This window comes from Oryzias melastigma, linkage group LG1 (assembly GCF_002922805.2).
Source record: "Oryzias melastigma strain HK-1 linkage group LG1, ASM292280v2, whole genome shotgun sequence".
Taxonomy (NCBI): Eukaryota; Metazoa; Chordata; class Actinopteri; order Beloniformes; family Adrianichthyidae; genus Oryzias; species Oryzias melastigma.
Window position 1 is genome coordinate 25,235,340 of NC_050512.1, and position 12,322 is coordinate 25,247,661.

Genomic DNA, 12,322 nt, shown 5'->3' on the forward strand with positions numbered 1-12,322 from the left:
CATTAAAGTCAGATTAAAGCCTCCTAAACACGATCAAGTGTTACGTAACGGCCGCAAAGAGAACAAACAAACAGAAAAGGCCCTGATCTAACCGCTGCTAAAGAAAACATCCATCAGTCTGTCCGGATAACTCCGTATTTCTCCGGCTCAGACTGAACCCCCCATTCACAGAAAGAAAAGAAACAGTGTTTGTGGACAGCCCCCCTCCCCACAAAGCCTGATGGTCGGCCTTTCATCCCCGACGCTCAGCCTCCACTCTGACTCTTCGGCCCGCGCAGCCAAACAGATTAAAATTCTCAGGACGGCCTCGAGTCTCTGCCGGCGGACAATCCGCTCAAAGATGGCCGGCGGCCAAAGCGTGAGGAGGCAGAAGAACATCTGAAAACCTCTGTCAGACGTTTTGCTGCATCTGCATCAATCCTTTAATCCGCCAGAGTAAAGCTGCAGAAAGATTTAGGAAGACTTTTCTGTCATGAAAACGACTAAAAGAAGCCAGAAAACAGACCTCCTCTGTGTCATTGATGAAGATGCTGCAGACACGAAGCTGAAGTTTAAAATAAACTCCAAAGTTCTTTATATGTCACTCATTTGAGTTTACAAAATACATTTTAAACCATTAAGCAATGATATATTGAAAATAAAAGATGGAATTGTGACAAAAAAAAACACTTTATGAAAAACCTTAGAGTATTTTTGTAAAATTTACACAGTTAAACTTTTTAAAATAAATGCTAAAAAAAAAAATACAAAAAATAAAGATTCAATTTAACCATAACTTGTTATATTGCATTTTTGACTTTTCTTAAACCAAATGTTTAGCAATTGTTCAGTTTTTTCTACCAAAATAGTTTAAAACTAAGCATTTTGGTAAATATTTGTAGTCTTGTTTTTACAACGTTGTATCTCTTTACAGCTGAACAATAACTTTGTTTTTGCTACGTTTTTGGAAATGAGGAGGATAAGCTGGGCTGAATGGACTTTCCTGGGAAAGTTTGCGGCTAAAACTAGAAAACTCAAGAAGGTGGAGCCTGTAAGCGAGTCGCTATTGAAGCAAGACTGGTGACAGTCGCGCCTGAAGCAGCACTCCTCTGTGTCTGACTGATGTGTATAAATGTAAAGATTCCAAATTAAACCGTTTTTTCTATTTTTAGGAGGCATAATGTTTCTATTAGATCACACTTTAACTAACTCCAGTTTCATCTGAATATGCTCATTCACATAAAGAAACACAAGACACTGAACCAGGTTCACACAGATCCTCCTAGAACTTCTACAACCTCCCTTTGTGCCAACAACAAAAGTTGTTGTACTTCAATGTACTTTGTTTTCCTCGTCCGAGCTGGTATCTGGTTCAAAACTGTCAAACTGGATAGCTCCAATATTGCTCGCCATTTTTGTTGTCCCAGTAATGTTAGGTTGTTGGGGGCTGTGAGCTAGTGGAAGAGAGGGTAAACAAAGGGATGATGGGATATCTGGGTGGTGCTTACTCCTATCCAATGGTCCCGTCTAAGTTCTTTAGATGTTTAGCATTTAATGAATTGATTTAGCAGATTTTCACATGATGAAGATTGTTGAGAAACTTCTACCTTTAGGTTTCCTGATCTGCAGTCTAGTTCTGTATTTAGTGTGTTTATTTTAGGGAGCAATTCATTCTGCATTATTTAGAGCTCAGCATTTTTAGTGGAGTTTGCAATTATTCGGCTTTTTTGCTCCTCAGCCAGAACAGTATTTTATAGCTATTTTAGAAGGTTTTGCATTTTTAAGCCTTGGTATGATGTGGATTAAAACAAATATGCAACAAAATGTATTGAATATTTTTATTTTTTTAACATTAACAGTAAAAAGGTATTTGTCAGTCACTGATTTTTCATTATAGAAACAGAAAATAGAAGGGATTTGTATGATATTGAGAATTTTTTATTTTCTTCACTAAGACAAATTTACTTTAATACTTTGTAATGTAAGCCTTCCTGTACTGACAGAGGCTAAAGGTTTCCTGTAGGTCTTTTGGTCCATTCCTCCATGCAGATCTTCTCAAGAGCTGTGATGTTTTGCTGGAAAACTGACTTTCAGCTCACTCTACAGATTCTCTATTGAACTGAGGTCCAGTCACTGGCTAGACCCCTCCGGAACCTTGAAATGCTTTTTACGCAACCACTCCTTTGTTGCCATGGCGATGTGTTTGTCCTGCCTGAAGATCCAGCCAGGTTTCGTTCTCAATGCTCTCACGAATGGAAGGTTTTGCCCAGAATCCCTCAACACATGGCTCCATTCATTCTTTCCTTAATATGGCTCAGTCGTCCTTGTCTCTTTTGCAAAAAAGTATCCCCTAACCATGATGTTTCCACCCCCATGCCTCACAGTGGGTATAGTGCTCTTGGGATTCACCATCTCTCCTCCATCAAACACGACGAGTGGCATTTATACCATAGAGTTTCATTTTGGTGTTATCGGATCACATGACGTGATCCAATCCTCCTCTGGATCCTCCAGATGGACTCTGGAGAACCTGAAACGGGTCTGGACGAGTTCTGGCTTCAGCAGGAGGACCTTCGGAGCACAGCAGGGTTTGGATCCATAATGACAACATAGTGTGCTCCTGTAGTAACCTTTGTTATTGTGGTCCCAGTTCTCTTATGTAGTTCGAGAATGTTTCTTCAACATTCACCTGATCTTTTGTACCCCACCAGGTGAAATCTTCAGGTAGAGGGAGATCGCCAGTGATCTTGGATTTCTTCTACTTTCTAAAAATTGCTCCAACAGTTTTGTTTCCTTTTCATCAAGCTGCTTCCTTATTATAGACCGGTTCATCTCAGCTTGTTGAGGTTTACAATCTTGTTTCTGGTGTCCTTTGACAGCTCTTTGGTTTTTGTCATGGCGAAGAGGTTTCAGTCTGACTGTTTTAGGGTGTGGACAGGTGTCTTTTATACAGGAGGCATTAATACAAATAACCAGTGTAAGGTAGAAGAGCAAGAAGAAGTAACAAGTCTGTGAGGAACAGATTTCCTGCTTGTTTGTAGGAACTAAATATTCATTTTCTGCACCAATAAACAAATACATTATTTAAAAATTAACATGATTATTTTGGTGAAGGGAATTCTTGGAGATGAGAGTGTTTTCTGGTTACACCCGATTATAACTACAGTTTAAAATCTTTCCTCTGTTCAGGACTCACAGGTTCAGATCTTTTGCTGTATGTCCCGAAAAGACGTTTCCTCTTCCTGTGGTTACTCTGTCTGCTCTATGGAGCTATGAAAAGCTCTAATGTGATCCACAATATGACAAACAGCACCACCTAGTGGTTAAATATAAACCACTCCCTTCACAGGTCTAAAACCTTCAACAACACAATAAAACTGGTCAGATTATGAGCCGGTGTGAAAACTAAAAAAAAAAAGATAAATTCAGGATTGAAACACATGAAAAACAGAAACACTTCCATAATTATTGTTTTTAATAAAGCAATATTTGAAATTATGTCATACAGTCACACATTTTTACTGAATGTTGCTTACTGCTTCTTGGACTATATTACATAGAAAAATTCAAATTATTCTGTAAACAGTAGAAAACAGTCTAGATGTATGTTATCAGTGGAATCTAAAACTGAACTATCATGAAAAATAATTTCACAGCAGAAATGAAATCTAGTTTAGTCATTTTTCTAAACAGAAAAGTGTATCTTATAACTCAAAGTACCTTATATATGGATTAATTCTGGTGTGTTTACTGACGTCAAAGTGACTATGAGAGCTACATGGCATTGTGTCAAAATGTTTGTCTTTTTTTTTAAAGTTCAAGGCAATCAAGGTTGGGGGTAATTGTGAATATGCTAACGTGGCTAAATTGTAGCTGAGTCGGACAGTTTTTTAATGTGTTACTAACAAGGTTGAGAGTTAGCATAGTCATAGCAACATTACTCTTAGTGCTATCAGACTGTTTTTATGTGTTGCAAATAAGGTTGTGAGTCAAAGATATTGTAAATACACAAAAATGGCAAAAACGTCTAATTTGATTAACCTGACGTGCCGTCGCTAACGATGCTAACCCTTGTAATGCAGCCAATCCTGGTAACACGGCTAACCCTTGTAACGGCGCTAAGCCTTGTAACGATGCTAATCCTTGTAATGTGGCTAACCCTTTAAACACGGTTAACTATTTTAGTGTGGCTAATGCTTCTAATGCGGCAAACTTTTCTAATGCGGCAAACTTTCTGACGAGGCTAACCCTTCTAACACGGCTAATCCTTCTAACGCGGCTAACCTTTCAAATGCCACTAACCCTTAAAAGCGACTAACCTTTTTTCATGCGGCTAACCTTTCTGACGAGGCTAACCTTTCTTGCGCAACATACCCTTTTAAAGCGACTGACCCTTCTAAAGCGACTAGCCATTCTAACGTGGCTAACCCTTCAAATGCCGCTAACCCTTAAAAGCGACAGTATTTTTTTCTTTTTAATGTAAAGCTCTTCATGCTGCAGACAGATGGCTAAACAGCAGCTGCTAACTGCTACATGCTAACGCCGTGATATAACTCCTTAGGACCCGAGCTGTCCTTTGATATGCCTGTTTGATTTATCTGACAGAGAAATAACAGTTAAGAAAATTAATTACTGTGGTAATAAAATCAAAAATCTGATGTCTTAAGAACTTAAAAAAGAAGCACATAATCTTAAAAATAACTAAATAAAACTAGTAAATTAAAACTAATAATGATATCAGCTATTCATGAACACTCATCAAATTTTATGCTAAAACAAAGTCATAATTTATTTTTAAGAATTTTAAATGAGGACAGGAATCACATTTGGTCAAAAATGTTCAAAAGCTCTAAAGATGGTAAAGCTAAAGTCACTAAACTTTATCACATGACTAATTATCACTTATATAAAAAGAATTTTTTTTCCTAGTTTATATTTGCTGTATTTTTACTTGTTTATTAAAGCTACTTCACAGAAGTGTTTTATTTACGTTTTTAATGATAAAAGAAGGTTATTGAAATATAAATAAGGGGCAACACTAATCTGTTTCTTCAATTTATTCATGTTTTAAATGTCTTATAAAAGTATCGGATCGAGACTCGGTATCGGCAGATACACAAAATCAAATGACTCGGAATCGGATCGGGCCCAAAAAAACCTGATCGGGACATCCCTAGATGCGACTAACCATTGTAATGCTGCTAACAGTTGAGACACAGCTAACTCTTCTAACATGGCTAACCCTTTAATGTAGATAACGCGGCTTACGCTACTAACGTGGCTGAGCTGCAGTGTGTTACAATTTATTAGCACAGTTTATGAAGTCAGACTGTCTGATCTCTGACTCTTGTCTCACTTAATACGCCTTATATTTTAGTGTGGCCTATATTGCTGAAAATACAGAAAACTAAAAGGAACACAAATCTGAAAAGTGTCAAAAATATGCAAATATTGTCTCATACAAAAAATTACGTAAGATTGACCTAGACTGTGTGTAGTTTTGCCAATTACAAGGTTTCTTTCATTTTCAATGACCTTCATTTTTTAAGCTTGTAAGAGGAAAACAAACTTGTGCAAAGACTGGAAAACACTAAAAGGCTTTTTCAGTTAAAAAAAATCCCCTTTAAGCTGTCAACTTTTAACTTTTTACATTTTTGGCTTTTTGATGCTTGTTTAAGATACTTGAGGACTTTTAGTAGCCAACTTTGCATTTTTTTTTATGAACACTGTCTAGTTATATACCATCGTTGATCTAGAATTAACAATAACAGTTTTTTCCCCCCGATTTGCCTGGACTCTCATTTGGTTTTTTACCTGTTTGGGGTCTGTGGGGGAACTTGGCGATGTCAGCTCTACGGTGACCGGTCCATCGTTCTGAATGTGGACTTGCATTTTGGCGCCAAACTTTCCATCTACAAGAAGAACAGAACAACAAAGCTGTTATCACAGACTCAGAGTTAATGATCAAAGAGTGGAATAATGACTGAGAAGAAAGTCAAATTACAACAAAATAAAATGGAATATGTAAGAAAAAAATGTAAAAGAGCTCCAAACACAGAAAAGAAAGGCGAAAAATACATTTTTATGAAAAGTGAGCCAAAAAAAATATGTTTTTCAGAAGAAAAAAAGAGAACACAGAGCAGAAAACTGATTTAAATAAGAAAAATTAAACACGACAATTGATAAATTAATGTTAATGTAACAGTAAAGATGGTAAAATCGTAATTTGATTACTTTAAACAGAAATAATCGTATTTTATTTTGATATGCGTGAGGGTTAAATCCAATTTGCAAAAGGAGCAATGTTCGTCTAGATTTTGAAGTTTTGTTTGTTTCAAAATGAAAAACCGTCTCATCTTTGTGACAAACAGGAAGTTTTGTCTCATCTGCTGAAACAGAGTGAAGTGCAGAAGTGCACACTCATCATATCATCTCTCTGGAGGGGGATGGGGGTGTAATTAGGAAGCCTCCCGCCTCCTTGCTGGAACGAGGTGTTCTCCACATCTGCTCCCCTGTGCGCTGACCCAGTTCCCCGTCCCTGCATCACCACAGCATCTCCGCCTGCTGCTCCGTCGCGCGTTCAGCGTGAGCGCGTCTCTGGTGACCCCCTCCAGTCTTTTCCTGTCAACAGTTTCGTCAAACCCCGCCCACCTTTAACGAGCTCCGGCTTGTACGCGCTCCTCATGTCCTCCAGGATGCTGTTGTAGAAGGGCTGGGCCAGCTCGGCGGGCATGGCGGCGTGGAAGTCGGGCTTGTTGCCCTTCAGGATGCACTGCAGGGTGAACTGGCTCACACACAGAACCTCCAGGTTCCCGTCCATGACGCTCTGGCTCCACGAACGGCCGCTCTCATCCTCAAACAGCCTCAGGTTGAGGATCTTACGAACCCTGAAACACAAACGGCCGACATGAGGACATCTCACGTGAACCGTCTCTGAGGAGCTCGGCACCACTTTCCATGATTTGTTTTTGATGAAAGCTTGATCTTCAAAGGAACTCCTTCATTTTATAATGATTCCTTTGAAGCTGACCTCATACTGCAGGAGAATCGCTGCACAAGTTCTTCTAAAAATCTAAACTTCACTGGGAAACTAGCAAATTCTCTCCACCAACAACTTTGTTTCAAAACGCTTTTGTTTTTCTCTTAAAATAGATGCTACATCTCCACAAGTTCTACTCTTTATTTATATTTAGCTTTGTTTTAACATCATGAAAATTAAAAACGTGAAAAATTATGACATTTTTACCTCTTTCTGACATTACTGTTTGAATAGAAGTCGCTGAAGCAGACTCTTATTTTGAAGGTGACAGGAAATGCTTATTTTGGACGACAGCTGTTTTGGTCAAATGTCTGAAGTCTGGCGGCAGATTCAGCAGAAATTGGATGAACTTTTTCCCTCCATCATCTTTGCCCAAAAAAAAAAAAAAAAAACTCTTTCAGGAGATTTAATCTGAATTATTAATTAGTGTTTTAAATTATAGTTAGCAGTCCAGATTATTGACCTTTAATCCTGATGTTTCTCAGTCAGTAATTTAAATTACCCACCTTCAGTTTCGATAATAGATTTACTTTAAATCTACTTCTTCAAAAAAACAACTTCTGATAAGTATTTTTGTTTGAAATTTTTGGCATTTTATCCAAATGATTCACTTTCTATCCTCATGACTTTTAATTTATATCTTTCAACAATTTTTCATATAATCCAGTGAGTCTAGATTAATAATTATCTTAAAATTAGATTATTAAAAAGGCAATTCCAACTCACCTTTTTTATTCTAGAATAATGATTTATGGTCAAGATTTCTGACCTTAATCCCAAGATATTTTTAACAGTCAAGATTAATTATCAATAGTCTTGATCCTTGACATTTAACCCAAACTACTGATCTTTAACCCGTTCAGATAATTTATCTAAAAATTAATTCAAAATAACTTAAAAAAAACAGATTTTTTTTTTTACAGTATAATTGTTTAAATGTTACAAAATTACCAGACTGACTTGCAAAGACTGACTTTTAATCTAAAGTAATGATCTGGATTCAGACAATAATCTGTTCAAATGTTGATAATCTAGACTGGAATATTAATTTGAATCCAGATCATTCTTCAAATATGCTAAAAGAAGAATGATCTGGATTCAAATTAATATTTCAATGTAGATTATCAACATTTGAACAGATTATTGTCTGCAGTCTAAATTGTTAATCTTCTGTTTAAAGATGAAGATTTTCTTATCATTAAATTGTTTTTTCTGTAACTTAAATCATCCTTGAAGCTTAAAGACAAACAAACTTTCTGACTTTCAAGTGAAGAATCTGATCAGTGACGAGTTTTCCTTTCTTTGTCATTTTTTTAGGAGTAGCGCTTATGCATGTTTAAGCAGGACAGCTCTTTAATAAAACACATTCATACTGAAATGAAAGACAAAGGGCAGAATGTCAACGTCATGGAAACACTCACATGTACTCAGCATCTTTCTGAGTGTCATCCACAGAAATCCCCAGCAGCACACAGAGACCACGGCCGATCGAGCTGACCTGCTCCTCTCCCACTGCAGGAGAACAAGTTAGTTAACTAAGGAGCAGAATAAATTAAGTCAGGTTCACTCAAACAGTTTTATTGGAAAGAGTACAAAACAGTGCAGAATCTTAAAAACATAGGAACAACTGAGGAAAAAGAGCATCAGATGACAGAAACAGAGACCCCACTTTCTATCTCCAAACCTTTAGAGATCCATGGATATGTCAGTAAGCACATATTTCCTTCTGTAACATCATAACACAAACATAATTGCTCTGGCAATCCCTATCTGGCTATTTGGGTGTTTTCTTACTGAAGTTTGGGTCATAACGTTCCTACAACATCTGGTCCTAGGCTGTGTCAAATAGATAGCCTACAAGCTTATGCTTTCTTGATGTAGGCAACTAGTCAGCAAACAGCCGTTATTCAATTATAAAATTAAGAAAACCACTGACAACTGAATTAAAAATTATATTAATGATGATATGGGGGGAAAAATGCAGAAAGCTTCAAATTTGCTGCCCTCTGGAGGGGAAATAATTAGTTCTGCACAGTTTGGGGGTTAAAATCAATTGAAGTGACTTTATTTTCCTTATAGCTTAGACTTCCAGCAAAACCAGGTCAATAAATAAAGCTAAATAATTGACATCCGCACCATGTAACACCAACCATGTGTTTGTTATGAAAACAGCCAATTATGGCTGATCAATATGTTCATTTAACTTCTAAAAGGAAAACAAAACAAAGAAACAGCAGCGGTACCAGCACCCCCTAGTGGACAAGAGCGTATACAACAAAATGTTTTTGTTATATTGCATTTTTAAATAAAGTTTATTCAAACTACCGGCATGAAATTCATTAGTTGGATTTTTTTTTCTTTAAAAAACCCGAACTCTGAATTTTTTCTTCTTTTTTGGTCTTTTAACAATATTTTCTGTGATTGTTTTATAGGTTCTTCATCCCCAAACTTCCGGTTGTGTATTTTTGGATTCAGGAATCCGTTTTTGCATTTTGTTTAAATAAGCATGAATTGTCTATGCAAAATAAGAAGCCAATAACCTTTTAATTAAATACATTTTATTTAATGGTTTTCTCAAAGAAACATTTAGTATTCCTCGTGGGTTCGTGCAGCTCACGCGGGCGTGCTTTATTCATTTCAACGAGGATGCTAAAGCTAGCCTCGGCGACCCAGACATGCCGTCCTTAGACCGAACCCAATAATACCCGGTTCGGTTCAGTTATCTCCTTAACTTGTGGACAACAACGCCGCTCTGTTTACCTGTCACGCTCGCTTTGGTCACTCTCTGAATGACGGCTCTCATTGCTGCGCTACCACAACATCCGGGTACCTTAGCGGGTCGAGGGCGCTCTCTAGCGGCGGAAGTTGAAGAGTCATCGAGCTTCCGGTTTGATCCTGTCTTTTTTCTCAATGTACTTGATATGCAACTAAACCACATGAAACAAATACTAAATAAAAAATAAATAAATAAAAGTACAAGTAAATACAACTAAAATAACAACCTAAAGACAGAAGTGTAAAGTTAAAAAAAGAGTGTGATTATCATAGACTGTATAAGAATAGTCTATGGTAATTATACACTGAACTAAGCAACAATGAGATGACTCCAAATCACAGTATATCTACCTATTTATAAAAGTCTAGATGTCAAACATGAATTAATTGCAGTTCTACCGTGTGTTGACCAAACTCAATTAGTAAATAATTCTATTTATGGTTTTTCCTCAACTTCTTCTTGGCAGAAAATCTGCTTTTTTTCCCCATTTGACAAACTTCAAGCTTTATTTTCCTATTTGATTATCAATCTAGAGAATAAATCTCTCGAATTTAAACTACAATAAGTAGTGGCTACCTTATAAAAATCACTAATAATTATGATAAAGACAATTATAAAAGATTTTTCCAACCATAATGATAAGGTATTTGGTGATGAAGGGAAGAAAATTAGTCTTGTGAATTCAAATTGAATAAAATAACTGGCATTTCAATTTCAATTACATTATTTTGTTGGTAAATAAAGGGTTTACACCTTAAGGCCCAGTGAAAGAACCAGCTATGAGATGGTTTCCAGTGTTTGTCACATCTCTGATTTTTTGTAATTTTTTTTTTTTTTACATTTTTCCACCTCTGTTACATCTTTTTGTTGTTTTTGAGGCTGCAACAGAATAAATGAAGCATCTCTACTGGTTCAGCAACATCTTCATTACTTCTCTCTTTGGACTTGATAAAACACAAAAAAAAATCTAAACTCATTGTTTTCATTTGCTTAGCTTTGTCTACTGCTTACAATGAGTACCTATTTGTTAAAAGGAAAACATGAATATCCAAAGTTTTAATTTTTATTTTGCAGAAAGTTTGAGTCAAAAATAAAACAAACTTGCTGTGAAATAAATAAAATATCATAATTGTGTTTGAAGCAAGGCTCGTTCTTACAGTATTTTGTGTTTGGCATCCTTACATTGGAATAAAGAGTCAGACGGATAAAAACTCCTATTCATGCAGCCTTCCATGATGTCAGCAAAAAAACATCTGAACACAAAAAGTGTCTCTGAGCCAAGATTAGATCGTGCCACATTCAAGAGCTACTTGTCTGCCGCTCCGGGTTCACTGAAGGACTTATAGAAGTTGTAGAGCCGAGTGGTGAACGGAACAAAGTCCTTCTTATAGGTAATGGTGGTTCTGGTGTGAGCTGTGACATAGACGTGGGTGTTTGGATCTGCAGGCTCCTCCACAACCTCCTCCTTCTTTTGCTCTGAATTTAAAAGAAAAACAGTAAATCAATCATGTCAATCACAAATAAATGTAACCATTTTTTCACTTAAAAAAGAAGCAAAATAAATTATGAAAAATCACAAAACCGGAAATACATGTATTTTGAAAGAGCATGTACCAAAAACTGTTGCTAATGAGTTTGGACAAGAAAAAATACAATTCTAGATGTCCACAGATTTAAAGCCTCACTGCATTTTTTTTTTTTTTTTTTGTGTGTAACATCTTTGAATAAATGGAGGATAGGAGGGGCTTGGACTACGGGGTAAGAAGTCGTGGTTCAGGTGTTAAAGTCATAATAAACACACAATTGAGAAAAAGAGTCACATATGTTTTAGTCTTAAAACTCGTTGACAACTACACTGTATCCCTGTTTGTCTTTCCCATAAACGTAGCTATCCGTGGGCTCGCGCTCACCCGTTGTGTCGTCGTACCGTCCCGTGTATTTGAAGTAGGCGAAGGAGCTGATCATGGTCCAGATTCCGAGTGCGTACACTGCGGACACTTTGGTATTCCACTTCGCGAAGTCTTTGAACGTCATTGCGCCTCCAATAAGCGGATAAAACTCAACAGACGCACATTTATTCTGCTAAAAGTCACAGTTTTATTTTCCTTGCTAAAAGACTCGGGAAACCGCTGCGGCTCAAGGACAGGAAGTACTACCGTGATAGCAAAAAGAACTTCCGGGGCATCGCTTTTTTTTTTTTTTAGCGATTTGATTACATTTTTTTCTATAAGTTTATCATTATTAGAAAAAAACAATATTAAATGAATAAATAAATCACTATTGTTATAATTGTATTCAAATATTTATCGTTTAACTCTCTAAAGACCAGATACTTAATATATAATTAAAATATGTGCAAGTCATCAGCCTTACCATTGATGTCTCCTTTTCCAATTTCTCTTTTAAATATACAGTATTGTGTCTCTTCAAATCCTCAAGCCCTGCACACAGCCTAGAAATAACCTTCCTGCCCGAATTTGACTGGTATGATAAAAGAAACATTGTAATAAGTCATCCTGGCCCTTTAG

General features: G+C 36.7%; 2 protein-coding genes across 3 annotated transcripts in view; both read right to left on the reverse strand.

Annotated features, from left to right (window-relative positions):
• Positions 1 to 10,279, reverse strand: part of dtd1 (D-aminoacyl-tRNA deacylase 1) — a 16,990-nt gene extending 6,711 nt beyond the window's left edge. Inside the window, exons 1-4 of one of the 2 annotated variants that reach the window (XM_024290074.2) lie at positions 9,779 to 10,022; positions 8,440 to 8,530; positions 6,631 to 6,866; positions 5,794 to 5,891 (exon numbers count right to left, since the gene is read on the reverse strand). In XM_024290074.2, the coding sequence (XP_024145842.1) occupies positions 5,794 to 5,891; positions 6,631 to 6,866; positions 8,440 to 8,530; positions 9,779 to 9,956 (603 nt within the window). In that variant the 5' untranslated portion in view covers positions 9,957 to 10,022. Of the gene's footprint in view, positions 1 to 5,793; positions 5,892 to 6,630; positions 6,867 to 8,439; positions 8,531 to 9,778 lie in introns of both variants that reach the window. The other variant, XM_024290075.2, reaches the window with a different exon arrangement.
• Positions 10,280 to 10,617: 338 nt separating this feature from the next.
• On the reverse strand, positions 10,618 to 11,971 carry LOC112157377 (small integral membrane protein 26). Its single transcript, XM_024290076.2, has 2 exons — positions 11,705 to 11,971; positions 10,618 to 11,270 (listed from the first exon to the last, which is right to left on the reverse strand). The coding sequence occupies exons 1-2, from the start codon at positions 11,826 to 11,828 to the stop codon at positions 11,101 to 11,103; spliced, it is 294 nt and encodes a 97-aa protein (XP_024145844.1). The 5' UTR covers positions 11,829 to 11,971; the 3' UTR covers positions 10,618 to 11,100.
• Positions 11,972 to 12,322: the final 351 nt, after the last annotated feature.

Coding starts and splice junctions, on each gene's coding strand:
- LOC112157377 (XM_024290076.2), bottom strand. CDS start 11,828: ATGACGTTCAAAGACTTCGCGAAGTGGAATACCAAAGTGTCCGCAGTG. Junction 11,271..11,704: donor ACGGTACGACGACACAACGG/GTGAGCGCGAGC, acceptor TTTTAAATTCAG/AGCAAAAGAAGGAGGAGGTT.